The 26501-nt window shown below is 40.7% G+C and overlaps 3 protein-coding genes across 3 annotated transcripts; 2 read left to right on the top strand and 1 right to left on the bottom strand.

The window, feature by feature from the left end:
• Positions 1-8784: 8784 nt before the first annotated feature.
• Positions 8785-9336, top strand: LOC119649187 (U6 snRNA-associated Sm-like protein LSm5). The gene is made up of 3 exons (XM_038051214.1): positions 8785-8945; positions 9001-9197; positions 9257-9336. Exons 1-3 carry the CDS (start codon positions 8900-8902, stop codon positions 9287-9289), a joined length of 276 nt encoding a protein of 91 aa, XP_037907142.1. The 5' UTR covers positions 8785-8899; the 3' UTR covers positions 9290-9336.
• Positions 9337-12471: 3135 nt separating this feature from the next.
• On the bottom strand, positions 12472-14727 carry LOC119650001 (pentatricopeptide repeat-containing protein 1, mitochondrial). Its single transcript, XM_038052463.1, has 3 exons — positions 13148-14727; positions 12915-13089; positions 12472-12847 (listed from the first exon to the last, which is right to left on the bottom strand). The coding sequence occupies exons 1-3, from the start codon at positions 14665-14667 to the stop codon at positions 12512-12514; spliced, it is 2031 nt and encodes a 676-aa protein (XP_037908391.1). The 5' UTR covers positions 14668-14727; the 3' UTR covers positions 12472-12511.
• A 98-nt stretch (positions 14728-14825) lies between these two features.
• On the top strand, positions 14826-25453 carry LOC119649503 (tonsoku-like protein). Its single transcript, XM_038051670.1, has 9 exons — positions 14826-14921; positions 14976-15233; positions 15290-15455; positions 15516-15946; positions 20712-21227; positions 21293-21400; positions 22607-24074; positions 24127-24302; positions 24387-25453. The coding sequence occupies exons 1-9, from the start codon at positions 14909-14911 to the stop codon at positions 25391-25393; spliced, it is 4143 nt and encodes a 1380-aa protein (XP_037907598.1). The 5' UTR covers positions 14826-14908; the 3' UTR covers positions 25394-25453.
• The last annotated feature ends 1048 nt before the right edge of the window (positions 25454-26501 follow it).

Raw genomic sequence — 26501 nt, 5'->3', positions numbered from 1 at the left:
GATATTCGAAGATGTATTGAACGCAGCCACGGCATGGTAGGAGCCAGCAATATGTTTTGAACCTTTCTGCTTTGCAACGATGAAAAAAGACGGACAATAGGGTTTTGTTTTATACTAAACCGTCACTTTAGCAACTCAACCGCAACCCCTTAAAATTTCTCTTATCTGCTACAATTTTCGATTTTTTGAAAGGTCCGCTGGTGACTACCACTACTGGGTGCCCCGGGCGGGGATCGTTTCCAAAGGTCAATCTTCCTTGTTGAAATAGTCGAGCCCAGTTTTTAAGGTTTTGTATAAAACAAAACCTCATTAAAATCGTTTTACTGTCTGTCCGTCCCTCTGTCTGTCTGTCACGCCTTATATCACAGAAACAGTTAATCCTATTGATACAAAATTTGCTAGAAAGGTGCAACTTGTGAATCCCATTACATGCTGAGATTAACATAGTCCCACGAGGGGGTGGGATTCCCATACATGTAAAAGGGGGATGTGCCATTTTTTTCACAACGTATAGTCCTATTGGTTGCAAAGGGGAGAATTGCGGGGGTCCAAAAGAGGGTCAGTTACTTCAATGACCCATTCTCAGAAACTACTCTACTCAACTATCTGAAAAAATATGGTGATCTATGCATACGGTATCTAGGCCTCAAAATACTCTCCATACCGATACCTGCTTCGATAAGTTAATAATAGTAGATTACCATATTTATTATAAGTATATTTTTTTTAGAAATTGACTGGAAAGTTTATCCTAAAATCAATAACTTTTGCAGTCGTATAGGCTGTAAGCCAGTATCATACTAAAGTGAATGGTCTGACAAACTAAATCCACAAACGTTACGAGTTATTTATAAATGGGATAATTGACCACGTTCTAATTGAATGCCGCCACCTCTCAGCCTTGATGAATGTCAGAACATATAGGGAGGTCAATATAGACTGGAACTATTATCTCGTTGGCATGGTACTCCGAGCTCGAATAACAATACAATCTCGAATATCTTCTAGCAATCAGGTGAGAAGGAATACTGAATACGAGAAAGTTTTACCAACAAGTCAGCAGGATGAAGCCTTATACACCTCGATGAAAATCCTGGCTAGGCAAAGAGGGAAATCTGATTTCCGACCATATGGACAAATTGGAGTGATAGGTTGAGTACTTTGATGAACTATTCAACAACCAAAATATCGGCGAATTGGAGGTCCCACCACCAAGTATGGAAGAACAGTCCATGCAATCCATCGACTTAAAAATCATAAGCCGCTAGAAGGCAATGGAATTATAGCCAAACTGGTCAGATATGGAGGCGACCAACTACACCAAGTGGTTCATCAATTTATATTCAAGGTGTGGGAAAGCGAATCAATGCCTGACGATTGGCAACCAGGCATTATCTGTACCATAACACATCGTTCAATAAGTCCCGGGACTAACTATGAAAACAACATTTTATCGGCAAAATTCTTTATTATTCATCAACATAATCTCCAACGCTTCTCCAACTTTTCAATGCCATGTTTGTAGAACGATTTGTCTTTTGACTCAAAATGAGCCTCAGTAGCAGCGATCACCACCTCATTTGAGCCAAATCTTTTTCCCTGGAGCATCTTTTTGAGATTCGCAAAGAGCCAGCAGTCGCTGGGGGTCAGATCCGGCGAGTACGGAGGATGAGGAAGCTGTTGGAAGCCTAATTCGTTGAATTTGGTCATCGTTTTGATTAACTTGTGACACGGTGCATTGTCTTCTTCTTCATATGTGGGCGTTTTTTCGCTATTTCGGCCTTCAAAGGATCCAATAACACCATGTAGTAGTCGCTATTGATGGTTTTTCCTTTTTTGAGGTAGTCAATGAAAATTATACCATTCGAATCCCAGAATACGGACGCCATCACTTTGCCGGCCGACTGTTGTGTTTTTAGACGCTTCGGGCGCTTTTACCGGTCGTACGCCATTCAGCTGACTGCCGACTTGACTCCGGAGTGAAATGGTGAATCCATGTTTCGTCCACTGTCACATATCGAAGCAAAAAATCCTCTTTATTGCGAGTAAACAGTGCCAAACAGCTCTCCGAATCATTGATAAGTTGTTGCTTTTGTTCCATTGTGAGCAAACGCGGCAGCCATTTAGAAAAAACCTTTTTCATAGCCAATTTTTGGTGCAAAATAGTAAATGCACTACCAGTTGATATGTTCACCATCTTAGCTATCTCGCGCACTTTCATTTTGCGGTTACCCATCACAATTTTCAATACTTGCTTGGTGTTTTCGGGAGTTACTCCCTCATTTGGCCGACCCGAACGTTCCGCATCATTTGTATCAGCACGACTGCGTTTCACGTCGAAAACCACCGACAAATGGTTGTTTTCGACGGAGTAGAGTCCAGATAACGTTTTTCAAGCCATTGCTGACCTTGAACAGTGTTTTTTCCCCATTAGAAAACAATGTTTTATCAACACACGAAATTCGTTTTGGTCCATTTTTTCACGATTGCAAACGTAGCGCCAGTTTAACCACTATAGCTTTCTTGGTTATGTTTCGAATTACATCAAATTTTGACACATCTTATCTGAAGCTTGATACTTCTGCACCTTGGTATATAAATGGCATTATTAGCGCCATTTCTACGCTAATCCCGGGACTTATTGAACGATGTGTTACATAAAAAGGTGGATATTAGGCAGTGCAACAATTATAGAGATATCAAGTTGCTGAGTACGATCTATAAGATATTCTCCGCTATCCATGCGCCCAGGACATCAGATTTTCTCACTGCGACAAGCAATGGAATATGGCCATCAGTTGTATCATCTTTTCATCGACTTCAAGGAGGATGACCCAGACCAGAAAGTCTATAAGGGAAATACCTATGGTAGAAAAAAAATACGTTGCAGACCCTGCCTGAGATGAAGCGATGGCGTAAGCCAGGAGGGCAACAAGTTTTTAGAGATATCGAATTGGTGGACCTCGGGGGGATTGCACAAAGTGTAATCAATTACACAGGAAGAAGTAATAGCTACAAAACGCGCTAACGACAATTTGGTAGATCCAAATAGCTCGTTCTATGCGCATCTTAATGCGGGAAGGGAAGTGAACACAGAAATAATAAAAACTATGGAATTAATTCAAAGAAACTATAAAGAAAACAACAATTTATATCAGACAAGCTCGAGCCACACACGTATTCAATGAGTGGTTAAAATTCGTATCTATGTACATATATCTGAACAACGGCAAGAGTATGTACATATCTAGATATTTTACCTTCTATAGCCCAACTAAGAGCATCTGTGAGATAATGCCAAAAATAAATAGAAATTAAATACGAAACACTTACAGTAAGTAGGAACTAATTGTTCAGGGATGGGTCAATGAATGATAACTGAGATATTATCTTTCCGACAAATTAATCGAGTTACGTATTTATTTCCATATAATTTACTAGATAGATATTCAAATATTAATAACTCACCTTCAAGAGACACGAGGTTTAGAATCGTGCCCAACCTTTAACTGAGTACGAAATTTCTACCATAAAGTTTTTGGGTTTTCGTGTATTCACATATGTTATCATATCAAATTCACAGAACGTCAAGGTATATGATTTGGATTGTTAAAATGCCTGGAAGAATTTTATTGCGAAACACTATACACCACCTTCTCTCCTAGTAGTACACACTAGTACCGGGCCACCAGGTTATCGGACAAGGCGCACATGTTTTGGCTTTACAATGAGCATGCGTTCGAAGGATTCTTACGGCGAGTATTCTTGGGTTCTCATCCCATTCACTAGACCACGTTCTCCACGAATAGTTGATGTGTCTAAAAAATAACGCATGCTCCTTGGAAGAAACCTGGAGCACTTCTTAATGATGCACACCGGAATTAGAAGGATCTAATAAGGAGAATGGAAATACCAGAATATTGCACTGAATGAATACGAGCAGTGAGAAACCGGGGAATGTACTGAGTTCAGTTCTCTGTCCGATATGAACACGCAGACAAGTCGCTGACGATATCGTGCCCCGAAAAGTTACTGTAAACCCATTTGGCGATGACTCCCCCACATCGGTACTTACTAGGCAGCCGTGAATATTTTCCCACTATAATGTTCAATACGATTTGGATGCAGTCTTGCAGTGGACAATCAACACAGGCCTGGGGTCAGGGGCCTCAGATTCGTCACCAAGCTACATGCAGAAAATAATTCTTGAAGCTAGCAAACTAGCAAACTAAAACTACTTTGCAATGCTATTACAGTGAATAAAGATGCATTCGCATTATGAATGCGCATTGTTTTCGGCCTAGCCACTCATTGTTTTCGTAGTAGCTCCAAAGTAAGAAAATTTTATGATGATAGTGTATTCAGTTCGCTTTCATTCCCATGAGCAATAATTACTTAAAGGTCGAATTTTGTGCAAGAAGATGCGAAATCTCGCTTTTATCTTTGCTAGTCACCGTAGTTACAATTAATTACACATCCATCTTTCTCCAAATTAACGTTTTAAAACTGGTTTTACTCGTATTATTTCTGTTAGTGAAAGTGATATTATTACTTTGTTTATACAAGAAACATTTCTTTTGGCTCAAACGTGCACTAATTGCACGATATCAGATAGTGATTATCTTGTTCGCAAGAGCAGAAACTTATCCATACAATGCTCTTCAGTGTGCGAATATCGCAAATGCCAAAAACGAAAGAAATAACTTTTGATCGAGTTGAGGTATTATTTACATCAACTGCAAAATTGTTTTTGGAATATTGGGCAAGCTCTGTACTGATTGGCTATCCTTTCTGTGATACTTGCAGAAACAGAGTCTTAAGATCATATCAATATCCCCCAACCCAAAAGTGGATGAAAAAGTACTATTCATTCCCCTATCCAAACGTTTACGAAAAAGTAGGAACTATATCTACTCAAATGTACACAGTATAGCCATAAGTTCTGTCATTCAAACAAATCTTTATTCCTCACGAAGTAATAAACCAAATCAATTGAAAAGTACACTATTAGAAAAGGGAAACACAGAAATGGCCGCCGTTACCAACTATACAGGCCCGTATGTGAGGCCATGCATCGATTGCTTCACGCACGGTATGAAGCAGCATTTCTCGAGCTGCACGCACGATGCTGGCCTTCAAACTCTCCAAATCGGTGTAAGTTCGATAGCAGGCAGTCTCCTCTAACTTTGCAAAGATTGCAGTCCAGAGGATTCAAATCTGGGCTGCCTGAGACTCATTCATCCGCGATTATGAAGTCAGAAATATGCGCCGCTAACCACTGCTGAATTGTCTTGGCTTTGTGAGCGGGGGCCGAGTCCTGCTGGAAGCACCACGTCTTTCCAGCGAATTCACTCAGTGGCTAGACATCCTCTAACATCTTTTCGTACACGCTCACATTGGTATTGACACCGGCCTCGCAGAAATGAATATCAGTTACTCCGTGATATGAGACGCCCGACGATACCGACAGAAGTCGGATGGTGACGACGTTGGACTCGCGCAGCATTTTCTTTGGGTTCATAACAATTGTGAGCATTTTGTCGGTTGGATTTTTTCTCGATGGTAAACATTTTTGCATCAGAAAATAGAATTTTGCCATACTTATTACCGGGAGCATGATAGGGCGTCCCCTTGTCGTAGACCGTTGTTGATGTCGAATGGTCTTGAGAGCGATCCTGCTGCTTTTATCTGGCCTCGCACATTGGTCAGAGTCAGCCTAGTCAGTCTTATCAATTTCGTCGGGATACCGAATTCTCTCATGGCCGTGTATAGTTTTACCTTCGCTATGCTATCATAGGCCGCTTTAAAGTCGATGAAGAGATGGTTCGGTTTAACCACGGTCTAAATTGTCGATGAGCTGCGCAGTTCATCTGCCCCTTGGCTCATTTTGCCAAGAAAATTGCCACTCGGTAAGGGTGCGTTGACGTTTTTCACCTCACCTCTCTTAAGTTCTCGTTCTTACGGCGATAGAGAGCATTGCGCTTCTAGGCAAGGTACAAGATCTCTGGGGAACAATGCCCACACAATACGGTCCATCTGATTGGTACTTAGTATGCAGGGCCTCCGCTGAGCCCCGATTTTCCGGGTGACAAGCTTATAGCCAAGTCCCCACGGATCCTTATTCACCTCGTTGACAAGGTTCTGCCAGCCGCGAGCTTTGCTTTTTTTATAGTGCTGCGGAGTTTCCTTTTTGGTGTTTTATACTGTGCCTTTATGGCGTGCAAACGTTGTGCCAAACGGCGGAGCTTATGAGACTCTCTCCGTGGGGCGGATATTCCTACCGTCCATCAGTACATAGAGGACTTGTTGCGCTTGAGGCTCCTCCGGGGCATGGAAGCCTCACACGCCGTCATTATTAGGTTCATCGCTGAATTTGTGACGGTGTCAGCTGCGACACTATCACCCCCCGGGGCGCCCCCAGCGCGGCCCTGCCTGCTCCAAGAGCTTCGGCGAACTTCCCGATGTTCACCCTCGCGATATTCCACAGGGAGGGGGAGCGTCGCGTTGATGCTCGCCGGCATGTAGTGTCAACCACTTCGAACGCGATGTACTGATGATCACTTGCCGAGAAGTTTTCTAGGACGCGCTACCCGTCCACCGATGATGCCAGAGATTCCGGTGCAAAAGTAATGTCAGGAATGCTTCCTTCACAGCCTGGGTGCCGAAACGTTGGCGCGGATCCGGTGTTTAAAACTACGAGCCCGGTTCTTGCGGCCATTTTCAGAATCCGTTTCCCTCTGGAGCCTTACTGAGGCATGCCCCATTCAAGGGCCCTGGCATTAAAATCACTGCCTACCAGGATTCGTCCCTCCGTGTTCGAAACGGCGTCCTCCAGAAAAAGAATTTAATGAATTAAAGGAAAATATAAAGAAATTTAAGAGAAAGTTGGAGGTGAGGGTAAAACAAAAGGGCATTCTAGAAGTAGCAAAGCTGCAAACAGAAGGTTCAGAAGACAAGAGGTACATGTAGAGTGGCAGGATGAGAAGCCGATGTATCAGGAAGTGAGTATACAGAAGGAAGTGATACAGGGCGAGAACGCTAATGAGATTCCAAAGCCGATGAAAGAGATGGTGCAAGAAGTTGAAAAACGGCAGAAGGAAGTTGACAAGTTACAGTTCAGTCAGGATATTCAAAAATCACGAGAAGTGATCAGAAGTCAGGAGGTGACTAAAAAAGGGGGAGCGAAACTGCCAACAAGCAGTAAACCATGGAAAGGTCATAAGTGAAGGTGTAAAATGGCAGAAAGAGGCCATGCGAGAAGCTACGAAACAGGGGAAGAATTTTGTAAGCAGGATGAGCATACCTGGCAGGACAATGGAAAGCCGAAGGAGATGGCTATTCGAGAAGTGATACGTCGGCAGACGGAAAGTGATACGTCGGCAGATGGAAAGTGGATCAGAATGGATGGATAAATGGACACGGAAAAGGCAAGAGTTTTGGGATAATTACAATGAAGACAGAGAAGTGATAGATAGAAGAAAAGTAAAAAGTAAGGAGTATCGCAGAGCGATCTAGTAGTGTTTATCGTTTGAGTACTACGGCGAAGAAAGAGCTGACTTTTGAGCAAGTATGGCGAGATTCTGTAAAAGTGGTAAAAGTAAAGGAAACAATTAGTTTGGAGAAGCAGAACCAAAGAGGAAACTGGGATGGTTTAACGGTCAAAATTTCCATAGCTAAGATTTATGCGGCACAACGGCAGAATCTTTTACAAGTGGGAGGATACGTGTTCAATGTTTCGGAAAATGAAGGTCATAGAATTGTACGAATGTTAATGGTTGTGTTACGAGTAATGACACGGGGCATCGTTTTGGAGCATTACGAAGAAGTAAGCGGTGAAAATTTGGAAGTCACTAAAACTATAACGAAGGGTAAACGGCGGTTTTATTGGACCACATGTTTAGGATCAGATTACGGAAGATTATGTGATCAACATTTTCCCACATTCGAATGGGATTTTATAATTGAAGCAAAGCTGTTATCATCGGGCAGCTCCTTCAAGGATCAAACGGTATTGCTCTAGAGTTTACAGCACAAGAAGGAAAAAATACTAAAGTTGCAATCGAAATTTGAAGTACCACATTGGGAAACTACGGAATTTAGTTAGACATTAACTAAATTAGACAAAGTGGACAAAGCCGGATGAAAATGAAATTGGAGTATCTGGAGAAACGGGCACGGTTCGGAACGCCAGGCAGATAGCGATCATTCTTGTTCGGGACGAACAAGTTTAGGCGGTGGACATTGTGACGAAAATCACTTTTGAAAATTATGTGTGACGTCAATGTAAATCGTGGAATTGACAATTAGTAGCAAATTTCAAAATGCACTACAATAAAAACTACATACTGACATCAATCTACTGAAAGAATGTTATTTAACGAGGATCCTTGAGGAATTTGATTTTTTTTTGAAAATTGTGGAAAATATTTCAATACAAAGATTCAAGTGGGTACCCTGGGTACCCGATTATTGACAATAGAGTTAAGTACGAGATATATTTATTTCAGTATGAACAGGATTGCGAAAATAATCAACAAGCAAAATTATAGAAGAATTCGCAAATAATAGGGTTAAACTACAAACTAGTGCTCATGATAACGAAGTCCAATGAGGCAGTTTCAAAAGTCATTCGGTAGAGTTTTTTAAGCATATATTTTTTATCAAAATTTAGGTTCTAAAATAGAAATTCAAACGAACAAATCCAATTTCTGCGCGCTTGAAAAAATAACGAACCGATTCGTTGAGTTCTCTTTTTATAAATTAAATGTTCCATGGTTCGTCGAACCGTTTCGAGCTGTCATTTATTGTTTAACGTTGTATAACCTCGAAATAAGGCGGTCTGCGGTTTTTGGTGTTTATTTCGATTCGCTTTTCGTAAACATACTTGGAAGCAGCTACAATGACCGCGATTCCACCTGTTAATCAATCAACCCTTCTACCTTTGGGTAACATGGTTTTTGACTTCATGAAGTTCCAATTTCTAAAACAAATCATTTGCAGAATTGGTGGATAAATGCATCGGTTCCCGCATTCACATTATTATGAAAAATGACAAGGAAATGGTTGGGACTTTGTTAGGGTTTGACGACTTTGTAAACATGCTTCTGGAAGATGTGACAGAATATGAAAACACGTCGGAAGGACGACGAATTACCAAACTTGATCAGATCCTTTTGAATGGAAATAATATTACCATGGTGAGTGGTCTTCATATCGGTTTGTGAAACATGAAGTAATTATCTTTTTTTCGACACAGCTGGTTCCAGGTGGAGATATGCCGGATGCATAACATATATCGTATTTGTAAATCAATAAATATTTAACTAAGTATTGGAAGCAGTTTGAGTTTGGTTTATTTTATGTAAAAATTCCACTTCATCTGGTGTATATTCTGCACGGAAACTATCTTTATATTCTTTTCTCCTATAAAAGGTCGGCCCGTTTGTTGTTATATAGAAAAATGGAATTCTGATTAAAGTATTTCGTGATATTTGTTACTTTGACGGCCTCATAATGAGAAGCAAGAAGAAAGGTCTTTGGGTACATTCAATCACGATTTTGTTAAATGACGAAAGTATCCATATTTACTTCAATAGTCTGAACAACATAACAATCTTCATAAAGCTATTTGGGAGTCTAATTCTTACTAAGACGTTCAACAATTATGACAAGAATTGAATGGAATTTTTGTTATTGTGTTTCGCTTGTTCCATGCCATATTTTGGGAAATAAAGAAGACGCATATCTTGATTGCACTCGAAAGAAAAGTCCGGGCAATGGCACATTCTTGGTAAGATAGGTATTTTGCTACGTGACGTTATGAACACGGAAATTGTAATTATTGCGTCGTTTCCTATGAAATGAATCCAGCTGACCAGAGTCGATGAATTGTTGAGAGGTCATTTTCAAAGCTACTATGAAATCGATTTTTTTTTTCGCCAAGAAATTGTCCAAATTTCAAAAGAAGTGATAATCGGTGGGTGCAAGGTCTGGCGAGTAGGGTGGGTGACGGTGAGTTTGCAATTACGATTCCTGCAGTTTTGTCACGGTCACTTTGCCGATATATGGCTGAGGGTTCTTGTACAAGACGATGTGAGCCCATCGATCCATCAATTTCGGTTATTTAACTGCAAGATTCCGCATTGTTTCGCTTGGTTGCTTGTGGTAAATACCGTCGTGATCGATGTGCCAAGCTATATGAACCTATAGTCGCTCGCACCTGGCCCAGACTTATCCACTTGGGTCTCAAGTTAGTGACGCTTTCGATAGGCTGGAATCGGCAACAGCAAGCTTTTTAATCCAGCGTCCTACAGTAGGTTGAGAAGTAATTTCAGCACCAAACACATTAGTATTATTTTGAGCTCTGTGGCACGCTGTGGTTCTACGGTGAAACTCATATTTTATTAATACTTGATTTCCGACTTTTCCATTTTTTACCCTAAAACTCTAAAAGGAATAAAAATATCAGAATTTTTTAAATAATAATAATCGTTGACGCAACAATCCATATTGGGTCAGCGCCAAGTGTGCTAAAGCACTTCATTCAAGAAGCAATGTGGTCAGCATTGCGCTCGCCTGAGATTATTATCCCGATTTGATTCAAGTATTCATTCGCAACTGAGTCGACTTATATCTGATATCTAGGCACGATAGCAAATCCCTCTGCCACCAATTCTTTAAAGTCAAATCTATTTCTGAAAGAGGAAACTCATACCTTTCATAGGCGTCCAGCTGGTTAATTTTTCTTACCTATTTTAAAACTTTCAAATCATCGGCGCTTATTTTATGGCCCCATTCCAACATATGTTTACCCACCGTAGATTTTGTAGGTTTTCGGAAGTTCTTGACAGCCAACTCTGCCTCCTTCGTATGCTCCCTAAATCTGGTAGTTACCAATCTTTTCTTTTGTCCGTTATACATCTTCGGACAATCTGAGCAAGCGGTTTTATATATGCCGCTCATCTCCTCTACCGTTTTCCAGTCCTTTTCCCTAGCCAGCTGGGATTTTAGCTGGTAAATACGACTTTATCCTACCAGGTATATGTCAAACCTTTTGCTTGGACAGATTTGAGAAGATGACATTTGATCGTTTTAGAAGGGTAGAGGTCCGTTTTGACGTTTGATTAATAAATCTAAGAAAGGCAATTGGTTCTTAACTTCAATCACATGAGTGAAGGTTATTTTAGGGTGTAGCGTGCTGATTTTATCCAGAATATTTTGGATACTTGTGTCCGGGATCACTGTCAAAATGTCATTCACGTACCTCAATCACATATTTGGCAATAATCCATCCTGCTCCATTTTCTCCTCCAATGGTGCCATAAAAATTTCACTTAGGAGTGGGGAGAGAGGATTGTCCATCACTACATCCGAGGTTGTCTTGAAGTATTTTCCCCTGAATGTGAAATAATTTTCGTGCATGCAGAGGGAAGCCAACTTCGCATATTGTTTAGCCTTTCTCCCCCATTCTCAATTTTCACGAAGATCGGATTAAAGGTATAAAAGTTGATCTGCCGGGGCACCATCTAGTGGCGAACTACGTCAACTTATATAGCGTAAAGACCTTTTTCATTAAAAAGTATGTACGCACGTACACATCTATTTTCATAGCGATCGGTTGCACAATTTCGGAGTCTACTAATCACAAACGGAAGTAGGTATATACCAAAAACATCCATTTTTATATAATGGAAGAAGAAGATTAAAGCGGGCGTGTAAGTATGCATATAAAAATAGTCTTGTTGTAACAAACGATTGGGAACCAAACCTTGAAAGCCCTCAACGGAGGGGGCCCTTATTTATTTATTTGTTATTTTTACTTTTTTTAGCTTTAGCTTTTTATTTTCTAATTTTTATTTTTCTTTATTCTTCTGTTTCTTCTTCTTTTGTTTTCAACCTACCATTTTCAAGGTTTTGCGTAAAACAAAACCTTATTAAAATCGGTTTACTGGCTTCTGGCATCCGCCCTTTAAATGAATCAATTAATTATGGTATAATAAACTGAATTGAAGGTAAAATCTCTGATCTTTCCTTTCCAACCCCGGAAAACTCACAATAATAAAAATGCATTCTCCAATATAATGGCCTGAGGATGCCAAGGCAGGGAGAGAACCTGCCGCTTCTTTGCACATCTGAGGCAGAAGTCATCCGCACGGCCGAGCCTTTTAAGGTTTTATGTAAAATATTTCACTGTCTGTTTGTCTGCCATACGCACGTTTCTCCAAGACGGCAAGCGACTTCGAACGAAATTTGGTAGACATATGGGAACTATGGAATCCCACGCATACAGTGAGTGACATAAATTTACGTGGAATTTAAAGGGAGGCTCCACATACATGGGTTTTGTTGATTGAATATAGTCATCAAATGAAAGGTATAACGTGAATTGTAAAAATGTACAATGCTGTGTAAATGATGAGATGATTGTTCAAGAATGAAAAAAAAAACTGGGCGAAAATGGAGTCAAGTCTATAAATTTATTGTAAAAGCGCTCTAATCAACAATTTTCTGTTCAACTTTTCTTTGCTTCTACATTTTCTAACCTTACGCTATTTGCCTTACTACTAAGCTCACTATTTCCTTCTGTTCCACTTTCATTCAGTTGATTCACTTTTATTTTCGTTATATATTTACGGACCTTCTTTTCACGCTGTTGTTTCTCATTTTTGAGGTTTTCATAACCGTCGCCAGAACCCTCTTTGAATTGTTCATAAGGGGACTCTTTCAGTTTTTTAATGGCATCTTCCATTTTAAGTCCTTGAATATTGTGCTCTGTTCGCCACTGTGTATACTTCTCCCGGAAAGCAGTGAAGTTTTTCCTAAAGCCACGTGCTTTGGCGGTGGGATGCTGTTGGATACGAATCAAAGTGAATTGAGTCCAGATGCTTATGGAGCTGCACAATCAAAATACTTACGCCACTATCGATGAGTCTATAGCAATGTGTCTGGAAGCGCTGAAGGTGTCGGAGGAAATCTTCGTTTGGTTGTATTTTTTCGTCCAACGATATTTGCATTATTTCAAAGACATATTCGAAATTCCTCTGTATTGCCCCTTGTTTGAGCATGGCACCAAGAATTTGAATATTCATCCTGGCAGGGAATGAATAAATATTAGCTGAATCGATTAATTAATTCAGATCATACATACCTTATTCCCTTTGCGCGCATTTCGTCCAGTAGTTCTCGGGCTTCTTCTTTTGTTTGGCAACCAAGTGCCAATACCCCATACGTAACAATATCAGGTCGTAATTTCGCAGTCCGTATCATTGACAGAACTTCTCTTGCAGCTTGGTAGTCGTACCGCATACTCCTCTTCTTGATGAGCACATTGAAGAAGTCGATATCTGCTTTCAACCCTATTTTGCGGATCGTTGAAATGATGTGCTTTTCAGCGGCTAGAGTTGGTGGAATAACCTCCAGCAAAGCTGTGAAAGTTTTGATGTCTGGTGTCACATTCGCTTTCTTCATCTCATCTAGGAAACCTGCTTGGCCTCCGAGTAGCAGAAGCCGATCTTCAGGCAATTTAATTTCACTGATGGAGACTAAACTTCCAAGATGTGGTTGCAACGAGAGAAAATTTGGAGTGGAGTCTACATTTTCGCTTTGCGGGACAATAGTCAGTTCCGATACATTTTCGCCTCCCGTGATCGCAGGGATTTTATTTGGGTCTGATAGATATGGTAGGGATTGTTTTGGAGTCAATATTTTAGTGATAACATCTTCTAATGCAGCCAAGTCCCCAACTGAACAATCGCGAACAACTCTCAGCATCAGATTGAAGGAGTAAATGTCGGGATTAATTCTTCTGCGAATCATTTTGTGCCAAATCAATATTGCATGCCGAAAGCCTAGCTCTTCGTCTGATGCACATGCTTGTAGGAGAAAATTATAAGTTTGCGCAGCTACCGGAAGTCGTTTTTCAGTCATTTCGTCTGCCAGCATAAAAGCTGTTTGGATGTCGCCGCATCTTCCGTAAGCTTTGATCATGGCATTATAGTTCGAGACATTCGGTTCGTATCCCTTTTCGAGCATTATGCCTCGCAATTTGTTGGCTTTATTCAGTCCATCCTCCTTTGTCGGAGCGTTGGCACATGCGTTAAAAAGAGAACTGTACGTTCCGCCTGTTACCTTCAAGTCTCTCTGCTTCATTCTGTTGTACAACTGAAATGCCTTTCGAGTATAGCCCGCCCTAGCACATCCAGATATGACAAGGTTGAAAATATAGTTCTCAGGCTTCACGCGGTCTTCCTTCAACATTCGAGCTTCCAGAACATCAATAGCTTCCTTTACCCGATGGTACTTTAAATGTTCCTTTATCATATCCGCATATTGTTTCGTACGAAGCTGCTGCCATTTCGCTGGTTTATTTGTGCTGTACTTCTCCTCCTTTATGTCTCCTTCGTCTATAAGTTCAGCCTCATCCTCAACCAGCTCTCCAAATGTGTCTGGATCGCCGCTAGCTACAAGCTCGGGGGCCGGTTTAAGGTCTGAATCGAAATTGGCGCGGCGGGGGATTATCACATTCTTTGTACTGTACAAAGCGAATGTCTCAAGTCGCGGCGGTACAAATCGAACACAATTTGCATGCAAGATGCTCGGAATTTGTTTTGACCGCACATTTCTTCGCAACGAGCTTAGAATATGAACGCGAAATATTCGGGAAGCCATCCGGCATCGTGGGTATATTTACTTTGAGTAGCACAAGTCCAAAATGTCACAGCAGCTGATTTCAACAGTGGCCTACGAAACATGATAACGATAACTTCAAATAAATAATAAATACGTATATATGGCGACAACACTGAAAGCATCCCGCCAAAGTAAAACGTCAAGTTTGCCTCCGGACTTCCTAAAGTTTATTAGTAATCAAATAAGTGGAGGCGGCTTTTCTAGGGGGCTGGTATTTACAATGGAAGAGAAGAGTACGTTAATAAGTGCGTTACCAATTCCGAATAACATTTACCGGTTTCTTCCAGAATTGTTGCGTAGGAAAGAAAAGGCGCGAGATGAAGGTAACAACGAGAACTTGGGATTCGCTTGCAAAAGCCTGGGTGACTTCTATAACCAACAAGGTCGGTACCACGAAGCCTGTAAGGAATACCAACAGGGAACAAACATTTTTAGCAAATTGGGAAAGCAACTGGAAACAGCAATATGTAATCGAATGATGGCAGAGACGTTCATGCTTCTGGGTGAATCTGAAAAGGCTCTAAAGCACGCTAACATTTTCTTGAGTAAGTATAAGGATTTGGCATTCCTGGAGCTATCTATTCTTAGACAGTAATTGCAGAAATGGCGAAACAGATTGGAAACAAAATCGAAGTTCAACGTGCCTATACGACCTTAGGACGAACTTACCTCCTCCAGGGGCAAGAGGCAAGCAACATAACGTCTGCCAGTCGACCTTTGAAACTTGCTGAAAAGGCATTCATTCAAGGCCTGCTGATATGCAAAGAGTAAGTAAATACCAAATTCACATTTAAGTCTTGTCCTACTTCAGCTAAACCCATTTTCAGACTTTCTGGACAGATCAGCAAAGTCGAATTGTTGGATATGCAAGCTCGGCTCTACCTGAACATTGGGGTCACTCGCGAGCATTTGGGAGATTTGGATGAATCTATCTCATATTTGGAAAAAGCGATAAAGATCTGCAAAGCCAACGATCTTTACGATTTACTACATAATTGCTATGAATCTGCCAGCTTACTTTATCAGAAGAAAAAGTCAGACACGTTGTTGGCTTTGAGATTCTGCAATTTAGCATTGGAAGTTGCGGAACGTTTACCAAATCGGGCAAAGAAAGAATGTGCAACGCGTATTATTAAAGCAGATATTATGATACAGGAGGGAGATTTCCAAAGTGCCAAACAGGTACTGCGTCGAGCTTATAAATTAAAGTCACCGGAAATTAACGATCGCGAGGGTATTGAACGAACTTTGAAGATTGGTGAGTGTTTATATATAGTTTTCATCATGAATGTCTTAAATCGAGAATCACTTGTGATGGGGAGTATGAAAATGAAGGTCTAAGTCATTTAAAAAAAGAGAGAGAAACCTGCAAAGAGGCTTCATTCCGGGAAATCAATACCAGATCAGATTTTCTCTCTGCGGCAAACGATGAAAAAACTGTTGGAATATGGACATCAGTTGCACCATATTTTCATCGACTTTAGAGCCATCTCACCATAGGGTCAAAGCTCTTACTGTTCAAGACAACGATCTTGCCAATCTTCATGTATTCCTCGGAGACTTCTTAGCAAGAAAAATTACGAATTCTTGGTCGCGTTTGAGGGAAGAATCCCTCGAAGAATGTTGGTCCCCTACATGAGGATGGACGATTCCATAGCCTACATAACGACGAAATCTATGAGCGATACCATGACCGTCAGGTTGTGGATAAAATCCGGCTGAATAGGTTACGGTGGGCAGACCAGTTAATCTGTATGGATGGGGATAATCCACCCCAGAAAGTCTATAAGGGCAATATCTATGGTATAAAAAGAAGGCGAGGCAGACCCTGCCTGAGACGAAGTGTAGGTCAGGACGCTAGATAGCTTTTAAGGATATCAAATTGGTCGACCTCGGCGCAAAACCGGCATGTCTGGAGTATGTTATAAAGGCAGACCTAGACCGGATACCGGTTGTTGCGCCGTTGATGATGATGGTGAAAACGGCTTATGATTTATTTTTGGAATGTTCGCAGGGGAATAAAACGTCATCCAGCAATGGGAAAACTTTTTTGTTGCTGAAACAATCCGAACTCGTTAACAAGCCGACCGATAATATTCAAGAACCTGGAGTCGTCTTTAAGGCGGATGAAATTCGTGACCACGTCTCAAAAGGAACATACAAGGCCTGGCTAACTATGGGAACGGGGAGGCGGATTGATAAAAGTAAAGAGCTGAGAGTTCTGTTGATTGCTGCGAACAGGGGTTGAGTGCGACGCGCTGGAACTGTGATGCTATAAAAAAGTCCGGCATAGTGTATTACCATGGCAGTTCCTGCATCGACCACATGAGCTACCTCCGGATCTTCGCTTTACCTGCACTTCATCGATTTCAAGAAGGCTTCCATCAGGGTGAACAGAACGACATACGACGTTGCAAAATATAACGTCGTAAATCGAGGTAAAATCTCAGAGGAATTCGAAGTTGAAAGGAAAGCCGCCAGGATTTCATCTAGTCATCGGTACCTTTCCTTCTGGCTATCGGTGATGTTTTTCATGCTGTCTTGATTGTAGGTCGTAGAGAAGTTCCATGGATGAAGCCCTCTTTTCTTAACTTCGACTACGTTGATGATATCTGACATTTGTTTGCTCTCTCACCGAGTCTTGGACCCTGACCAAATCGCTTTGAATTTGAACCAGGTTAGCAAAGCACTTATCACCGCACTCTTTCTATTTAAGTGGGGAGCCTGCTTAGGAGGTCTCAAAAGGCCTTTTTTCCTAATTTTGAAGTTCAATTCAGCAAATTTTTTTGTGTTTTACGTGTACGTATATTTGAGAAGTACAAAAAAAATTGTTTTTAGTTAAAATATCTCATAACATTTGATCGGCATGAAAATTTGTAGAACGTCGCCTCGCTGGAGTTTCCCAATGGCATGAAAGATGAACCTTACAATTCTTCTGTGAAAAAAAAACAATTCTCCATTACCACGCTTTTTTCTGGGTGAACTAAAAAATTGGAAGAAATTGAAAAATTTCAACCCTTTGAAGGTTAAAAAAAACAGTGGTATTCAGAAAAAAGCCGTCTTGATAAAAAAAATCGTCAAAATTTTTTTCATTTTTTTTTTTTTAATTGAAATGAAAGACGATTTAGTATTGAAAAGAATAGGCTATAATTCACTCCAGAAGATCCATTAGTTTGTCGTCCCCACTCCCAATTACGCCCGCCTATCTTAAAAATGAAAAGTCTCCAAAACGAGCCTCAAAGTTCTCGATAACAAAAAGTACCATTTTTCGATTACCTACAGTAGTTCACCAGCTGTTCCTTATCCATATAGTAGTCCCTTCATTTACTTCGAAAAGTTCATTTGCATGCATTTGCTCTAATTTGCGGACAGTATAAACTTCATTGCTGGACAATGAGTGTTTCTTTTTTCTATTCGCCACATGTCCACCTGATCGGCAAAAAATTGTTGCATTGCTAGCCTGTCAGATCTAATAATTGCGTAGTGCTCAGAATTGCTCCTTCATTGAATAGTGCTGCAACCATATAAACGTCGATTTGAATTATTTGTCTATCTGAGTGCAGATGTTTTGAAAATATACGCCTTACTGTCGAGTTGAATGACTCCTTTCAATTTTGCGGGTGACTTCCTTAGTACTTTTGTTAAAAGTTCATCATTGAAGAGGTCTAGATATTTTGGGTGGATATATTTTTCAACTTCTTCATCGATAAATCGAGAACGACGTTAATCGGCCGATCACAAAGAACAAGGCAGTTGGTTAAACGCCACTTCATCTAGTTTGCGTTAATGTGTGAAGCAATTCCATAACGCAGTTTTCCATAACAGGCAAAACTGACCGTTGATACTAGAAACTCCAAAATAGAATCCCCTAACGATAGGTATTATTTGCGGTATATGCGGTAATGTTGTTTTTACCGTGCGCTCGACTCATTAACAATGGTATTTAGCCATAGCCGGTGAAGTTAGCTAAATACCATCAGTCTCGTTTAGTTAGCTTTATGCCGAGTCCGCATCTTGCTAACCACACGCACCCCTTTACCAGCAGGCACTCCATGGCTTCACCTCTAACGGACGAAATATCGTTGGCATGCGCCCACATATTCACTTCATTCCTGCTTAATATCCGTAGAATTTCATTCCTCACTATCAACCAGAGCACCGTGACGCAATTTGGTCAGCTTCTTAAAGTTCGAGAGACCTCCATTCAGTAGTAGTTAGGGTAGGAAGGGCACGAGATGAAGGCGGTTGTTTTGCCAATATTAATATTTCCCACATCGGAGCGATTGTTCTTGATAACTTGATCAAACGTCTCTGAAAGGGTACAAGAGCTTTCTGAGAAGGATCTTTGGTCGGACCCTATCCATTTCTCCACACTAAAGGTTTCAATATCGGTTAGTAGAGTGATATAAAGAATTTCCTCCCAATCATCACAGTTTTCCAAGCTAGCGAAATGGAAGGTTGGTGTACTGCTCTTGTTACACACCGATTGATTTGTATTGCTATTCAAGTTAAAGAGAGACTCACCTCTTTCGTTGATTTCCTAGTTGCCCCAAAGCATATGTCTCGCATCCTATCAACTGCCTTTTTCGTTGCAATGATGGATGTCAGATTTTGTAGTTTTTTTAATGGAGCTGATCTTTTGTGAGTCGTGTGAGCGCAGGAGATTCAGACATTTTCTACGCCCGCCTATTCCATTTCAACTACAGTTAGGTCGCAGATCCGTATGCAGAAAAGCGCGCAGACTCTCTCTGCGGGGATACACTCTAGCTCTGTTCCGATCAATGCCATTGTGCTATGAAATAGGTAGTAATGTTTGCTTTAAAGCCCTCTGATGCTTCTATCTCCTGTATGCTTCAGGACTCCTGTATGAATGCGACGTCGACGTCTTTCTTTCGGAAAAAATCAGCAAATTAGCTACAGATTTATCTGCGTTGCCTTCAGCATGATCTGCTTACGTAGGGGGACCGCCGATCTTCATCATCTCCAATAGCTCATTGGCCGCGTCAACTGGATCCAGGTCGTCGTCCGGATTCGGGGATAAATACATCTTTGCCTTCCTGACTGTGACGGCCCTTTTTAGCTCGCTTTTTCCAATACATCCAGGCACTCTCCATTTATGCAGAGTAGAAAAGGTCGGTCGAGGTTCCTTCCTTTTTATCTCGTGGGGATCTTGGGGTTTCAAAGACATAAGGATTGAACGAACTTGTTCTTATCTATGCGCGCCTTCGGCAACCAACTGCCGACCACCGATCTCCTGAGGATCCCGTTGTACGTGATCATCTTGCGCTTTTCACCATCCCAGGCGTCTCTGATCTTAGCACGATTATTCTGCCAAATCTAGAGAGGTGGTGCGTATGGTGGATCTCAAAAAATCATTAGTCTCAGGAATAAGCCTTTCGTTCTTATTAGTCTGTAGGAATTGTCGGCAGATTGGACATTAATATGAAGGTTATTTAAAGGATCCACTAAGTCATTACAGTGAACGTGAGGTTTGAATATACACAAAAATATGGTCCTCAGATATGTCTCTTGATTTGTGCATTGCAATTCTACCGTATTGGAATCACAGATTTAAGTGGTTTTGGACAACATAGCATTACTTGATATTAAGCGTCAGTACCAGTACCATGAGATTAATATGTGTTGCTATATGAATTGTACATATCGAGATACATAACAATTTTTTGTTGCCTGTCACGAGTGAATCTTTCTTTTAATTTTGCTCTGTAAGGCACATGGTATTTGGGTCTTTACCGAATCGATGGCTTAGTTGTTAAGAAACCAAACTGACGCATTTGTATCGGAGCGAATGTCGAATATCAATCGACTAAACTATAAATAAGTACCTGCTTAAAATCAGGAAAATAATCCTGGGCGGGCCCCATACTAACATTGGCTTCTAGTGTATTGTTAGGAGACATTCTAGAGTTTCAAAATAATTAATACTTTTCTTCACGATAATAGTTAGGTAAGAGGAAAATCTAAGTTTATTTCAAACAATTTCAATTTTCTTCCCGCTTTAGTTGCTGCCCTTTGCAATACACTTGACCAATTGGTAACAACTAATTCAGATGACTATGAAACCCGAAAGTCATTATACGAAAAAATGGGCGACGGTTGCTGTCTTCTTCAGAATTACAATAAAGCAATCGATTACTACTTGAAAATGTTGGAATGTGCTGAATTTTGCAAGAAATCACCAAAAGATCTAGTACCGCCTTACGTTTCTCTCTATCAAACGTATAAAGATAATAAACAATACGACAAGGCTCTAGAATATTTGTGGAAAGAATATGAGGTCAACAAGGACGAACCGGTCGAAGCGTTCAATACGTTGTGCAACATTGCTGATATTTACGAGCTGGAATCGAAACCATTTTGGGAAACACAGGACTGCTACCAAAAGGCTATTGAAGAGGCCCGAAAAGCAAACAGTTCTAGATTGGAACGTATCGGTTTCATTCGATTAATGAAGTTGCAGCAAAAATTTAACATGTTTACTTCTATGGAAATTCTGAAGGATGATGCAAACAAGAGAGGTAAAATAAGTTCAAATATTTCAGTGCAGTCAATGAAAAATCCTTTTATTATTATTTCTTGATAGGGATCGAATTGGATAACGTAGATGATGATAGTGATAGTGAAAATGGGCAATTAGAGGAGCACAACACACCCGATATTGGGGATGATATCTGCTTAGACGATTTAACAGGTAAAAAACTTCAATTTTAAGGTTCTGTATAAATTAAAATATGTCTGTCCGTCTGTCACACCCAATTTACACAAAAACGGATAAACTGAAACTGAAGACCTCCCTTAAGTTCATTCTAGAAGTAGAAGTATAATTTGGTAACATTATAGGCGATAATATAGGACATAATTCCTGGAAATTTGAACGGAATTTAACTTCATAGTCTTCCACTTCGATATTTTCTGTGAGGCAGCCAAAATTTCGGGTTTCTAAAGGGCACATAGACTCTGGACTCGAAACGAGAGTCTACTGCTACACAGAAAGTACTCTCGCTAGTTATTTTCAGGCCTAATTTGGCAAGCACGCCGCCACCTTTCATTTTTCGTATGGACACTTCTGCTCCACTATCTTCGAGCTTGATCTTGCAACGGATTTTACTGGAAACTTCCGCAGATAGCTGGCCTTCCGTCGGTTTAATGAGCAGAGTCGACGATTTGGTGCTTCTTCGTTTCTTTGTCTATTGTGTTAGTAATAATAATGGTATATATATAATTTAAAAATGTATCAGTCATGAGAAGGTGTCTCCTGTTGTTTCTTTATCTGTTGCTGCTTTGATTTTTTCGAAACAATTCATCTTCAAGTAGGGCGTCAATCTAAGGTACTTAACGGTTGGCTTTGATTCTATAATCGTCTCGCCGTTTACCGTTGTGGTAAGTGAGTAGATTTTTCTATCGCAAGGTTGAAAATATGGGTAATTATCCATTCACTTGCCCGTCGAGTCAATATGCCAAGGCTGCTTTGCCCCAGTTAAACAGTGTGCCCAGCAAAAAGTGCTAGAACATCATCTGCATAATCAATTAACCGCGATTCTTCTATTATGCCGAGTCATAGGAAGTGTTAGCCTAGCCTTCCAGTATCTTATAGAGCAGGAAGCGGTCTTTCAGATAATCCCTCAATATCCGCAATAGCGAATTCACAGAAAGTCACCTCCCGCCCCCCTGGCCTTAACCAGCTCGGGCATCGTTCCAAACTCGATAACGGTCGATATGCCCTGGAACTGGGTTCTTTTTCTGGTACTGTTCACTGTTTAGCACTAGATCAACTTTTAGCTTCGCAGAGACCTATGCTAGGAGGATAGGGATCATGTCTGCATAATGTTATAACTCAAATTCTCATTAGGAGGATCCCAATTTTTTTAAATTTCAATATTTTCCAATTTCGGTGCAGATTCCGAAGAAGAAGAAATCGAAACAAAGGAGAAGAAAGAAACCGCAAGACCGCAAAGGAGACGAAATGTTGGCATTACGGTAAAAAGGAACACTAAAGGCGAGACCCCTCTTCATCAAGCATGTATAGCCGGCAATCTAGAATTGGTACGCCGTCTAATTGATCAAGGTCACGCAATAAATGTCCGAGATCACGCGGGCTGGTTGCCACTCCACGAAGCTTGTAATCACGGCTTTCGGGAAATCGTTGAAATTTTATTGGACAATGGAGCTTCGTCAGCAATTAATGACAAAGGAGGGACAAATTGCGATGGAATTACTCCTCTCTATGATGCATGTTCAAATGGATTCACAGAGATTGTTGACCTTCTTTTAGAACGCGGTGCGAATGCAACTCTAAAAACAGATTTTGGTGACACTACATTGAATGTTTTGGATAAATGGAGAAGTACTGCTGATTTGGATCTTTTTGAGCAAGCGCAGTACGAAAAAGTTCGCAGTAAGATTGCCGAACAACTTGACAAGGCTGGAATGCTTAATGAGAATAACGATATCATATCACCTAGTCACAATGGAAGTGCTAAAAAAAGAAATTCAAATGACCACGAAGTATCGTTAGAACTTTTGCGAAGGTTGGCTTGTGATAGTGATTCAGATAACTCAGACGGGGTGTCGAGTTCGAGGAGGCATAGTAGAGGGAAAAAGACTATCTTTGAAGATGATGTGGAAAACGAGGTTAATACAACCATGGAATTGAATGAAACGTCACCAATAGCGTACACAAATACCGTTCTACATACTTCAAATGCAAAAGAAGAGTACAAAAGTGTGATGGAAAGCTTAAAACATCCAAAACGATCATTCATAACCAGCGAAATATCGTCTAAGAAGCGATCAGGATACCTTAACCCTGATGAAATCGATGACGATTGGTTAATTGAAGACATGAAACCGGATAAGAAGAAACGGAAGATGACCACGGATCGAAATTTGTACAGTAGCGATCCTAATTCAAGAACTTCTTTTAGCTCCAATTCAAAAGAAAATATGATTTCGCCCTTTAAGAACTATAGTGACGATGAAAATTCTCAAGATGCATTTCGAATATTGTTGGATTCAAAGGGTGTACCAAGGAAAAGTTCCAAAAACAAATTGCCCAGATCATCTAGTTTGACCGGCTCGAACCACTTAAAAAGACAATCATCCCTTCTAGACAGCGGGTTCTCTCGATTTCGAAGTGAAAGTCCCCAATCAGTAGAAGAGAGTTCTGAATTGGAGCCTGATTCTACTACCACGATTATTTTACCTGTCGAACGAAGTCCCCAAAAAGAAGTTAATCCGGTGGTGACCACAGTTTCGTTCAAAATAAAAGTCGAAGATGAAATGTTGCTTATTCCGGTGGAGAGAAAGAAGCTCATGGAAGCAAATATACGGTGGCTTGCTGAAGAAACGTCCAGACGGTATTACAAGTAAGTATCATTCCTCTTGCCACTATTGTGTTAAAGCCTGAATGTATTGCAGTTTAGTCGGCTTGAGACCTGTTTTACGGTTGATGACAGCGGATGGTTTTGCTTTTGAGGAGAACGATGTCATCAATGTTGCCCTCGAATATCCTATGATCGCAGGCAAAGTTTTGGAGTGGAAAATCTCACCATTATCCCAGCGATATGAGGAAATGTGTTGCCAATTACAACTGAGTAAGTAATGCAAAAGAAAAAGCGCACACCTCCATAATATCTTCAGAACCACCTAACACTAATAACACATTTACACCCTTCAAGGTGTCAACGATAACATTAAGTCAGTACTGGAAAAGAGCCAATCTAACTGTATACTTCTGAATGATCAAGCATTAATGCCAGATGCAACGCTTCCTATTTTCAAGGCGCTTTTGCATCAAACCACCTTGCGAGTACTAGACCTTTCCAACAATTTCATTCAAAATGAAGGATGTAAACAGCTTAGCAGACCACTGGAAACTTTAAAACACCTCAACACCCTAAATCTTCGAGGTAATTGCATCACATCTGTTGGTTTGAGCAACTTGACGTCAGCACGGTTAACTGAATTGGAGGACTTAGACCTGAGTTACAATCCACTGGGAAATGCGAGTATAAAAGAAATAGATCAAATCTGTTGTCATGCAATGGAGTTGAAGAAGTTACATCTATCTAGTTGTAACATTTCAAACTTCTATGACTTCGATCTGCAATTTTTCAATCTCACAAACTTCAATATGTCCTTCAATAGTCTTACACAATCCGCGGCAAAATCAGTCATTCTGAAACTAAATTCCTGTCGCATGCAATACCTCAATCTTAATTTTTGTACAGTAAATGAACATCCATTTGGCAGTTATTTATTAGAATTTTTACAAAGCGGAACTTGTGAAAAATTTCGATGCGTTGAGTTGGCTGGATGTCACCTTACCGATATGGATGTCTTTAACTTAACAACGCATCTATCAAAAGCTAAGGATTTGGAAGAAATAAATTTGTCAATGAATCCTAAATTAACACCACGATCTTTACGCTATATCTTCGAATACATTCCTCACGTTAAGAGGATTCATATAGAGCATTGTTGGCCAAATACAGAAAGTATTAGATGGGATGAACTCAACTTGGAGGCGGCCGAGAAAAAAACAGAACTAATTATCCTGTCGGGCAAGGAAGAAGATGAGAACACTTTGCGACAGCTGTGGGATTCGAAACATGGCAGCCACGCGAAATTCCTGGTGGAGGGCGATCTTTACAAACTGTATACAAATGATTGTGATTTAAGATAAGACTCATTGTGATAAGATGTAGGCTAAGCAGTTAATAAGTAATAATTTTTTTATCATAAAGTAATAGTTTTATTTGAAGTAAGTTGGCAATTGGTGATTTAAGCGCTAAGCGGTGATAATAGAAGATTGCAGTTTGAGTCTCACTGGTGCGAGAGAGGTTTATATCGTACACTGCATGTCGGATATCAGACGATTCAGCTGTGAATGAGGACCTGAGTCAAATCCAGGGAACAACCTCGAGTGGGTGCAATATCTACCACATTTATGTATTCATTTATTCAACAAACAGAGAAAATTCAATTCCACACTCAATATGATGTTGTTGTCATCTCAGAGGGTTTCTGTGGTGTCATTAAAAAAGTCGAACGATTTGATGATCGGCTGATGAAGCTCACCATTATATCAGCTGATCGCACTATTTATTTTTTCGCCACGTACGCACCACAGACAGGTCGACCTGATGCCGAGAAAGATGCCTTCTGGCAATTTCTCGATGAAAATACTTGCAATGTGCCCACCTTAATGGCCATGTGGACGAATAGGCAGACGGTAATAGGTGCCATGGGGAAAAGGGGTTCGGAGCGCGCAATGAGGGTGGCGAGCGTATAATCGATTTTGCGGACACCCATGAGCTTGTACTTATGAATACATGGTTCATCAAACGATTGTCTCATTTTCCTACATTTTATAGTGGGAACAGTGAAACACAAACCGACTATACTCTCATAAGACGCCGAAAATTTACCACCGTCACTAATTGCAAAGCCGTTCTCTATGAGACCATAGCACCTCAACATCGGCCGTTGATTGCCGTCCTTCGAATTAAGCCACCGATAAAACAGCATGAGGAACGTACTGGCCCGCCGCGCATTAAATGGTGGCGATTTCGTGAGAAAAAAAAGGATTACCAACCATTACGAAGGTGAAAGAATCGTGGAACCAAATGAAAGACACGATTCAGAAAGCGGCCTCTACAACCCTCGGGGTCACCAAGCCATGTAAGCGGTATATCAACCGAGGTCCGTGAAAAGAAACACCTCTACCACAAATTTCTCGACGATAAAACACCGGCCAATTGGCAAATTTATTAGAATACCAACTTGGAAAC

Source organism: Hermetia illucens, chromosome 2, assembly GCF_905115235.1.
Source record: "Hermetia illucens chromosome 2, iHerIll2.2.curated.20191125, whole genome shotgun sequence".
NCBI lineage: Eukaryota > Metazoa > Arthropoda > Insecta > Diptera > Stratiomyidae > Hermetia > Hermetia illucens.
Note: the sequence above shows the minus strand (reverse complement) of the source record. Positions and strands in the feature narration are given on the sequence as shown.

Bases quoted from the DNA above. Each gene is read 5' to 3' on its own strand.
- LOC119649187 (XM_038051214.1), top strand. From the start codon at position 8,900: ATGACCGCGATTCCACCTGTTAATCAATCAACCCTTCTACCTTTGG. The intron at 8,946-9,000 runs GTAACATGGTTT...AATCATTTGCAG, and splicing joins ATCAACCCTTCTACCTTTGG to AATTGGTGGATAAATGCATC. The intron at 9,198-9,256 runs GTGAGTGGTCTT...TTTTCGACACAG, and splicing joins ATGGAAATAATATTACCATG to CTGGTTCCAGGTGGAGATAT.
- LOC119650001 (XM_038052463.1), bottom strand. From the start codon at position 14,667: ATGGCTTCCCGAATATTTCGCGTTCATATTCTAAGCTCGTTGCGAAGA. The intron at 13,090-13,147 runs GTATGTATGATC...ATTCCCTGCCAG, and splicing joins ATGCGCGCAAAGGGAATAAG to GATGAATATTCAAATTCTTG. The intron at 12,848-12,914 runs GTAAGTATTTTG...CGTATCCAACAG, and splicing joins ATAGACTCATCGATAGTGGC to CATCCCACCGCCAAAGCACG.
- LOC119649503 (XM_038051670.1), top strand. The intron at 21,228-21,292 runs GTAAAATAAGTT...ATTTCTTGATAG, and splicing joins GGATGATGCAAACAAGAGAG to GGATCGAATTGGATAACGTA. The intron at 24,075-24,126 runs GTAAGTATCATT...AATGTATTGCAG, and splicing joins ACGTCCAGACGGTATTACAA to TTTAGTCGGCTTGAGACCTG.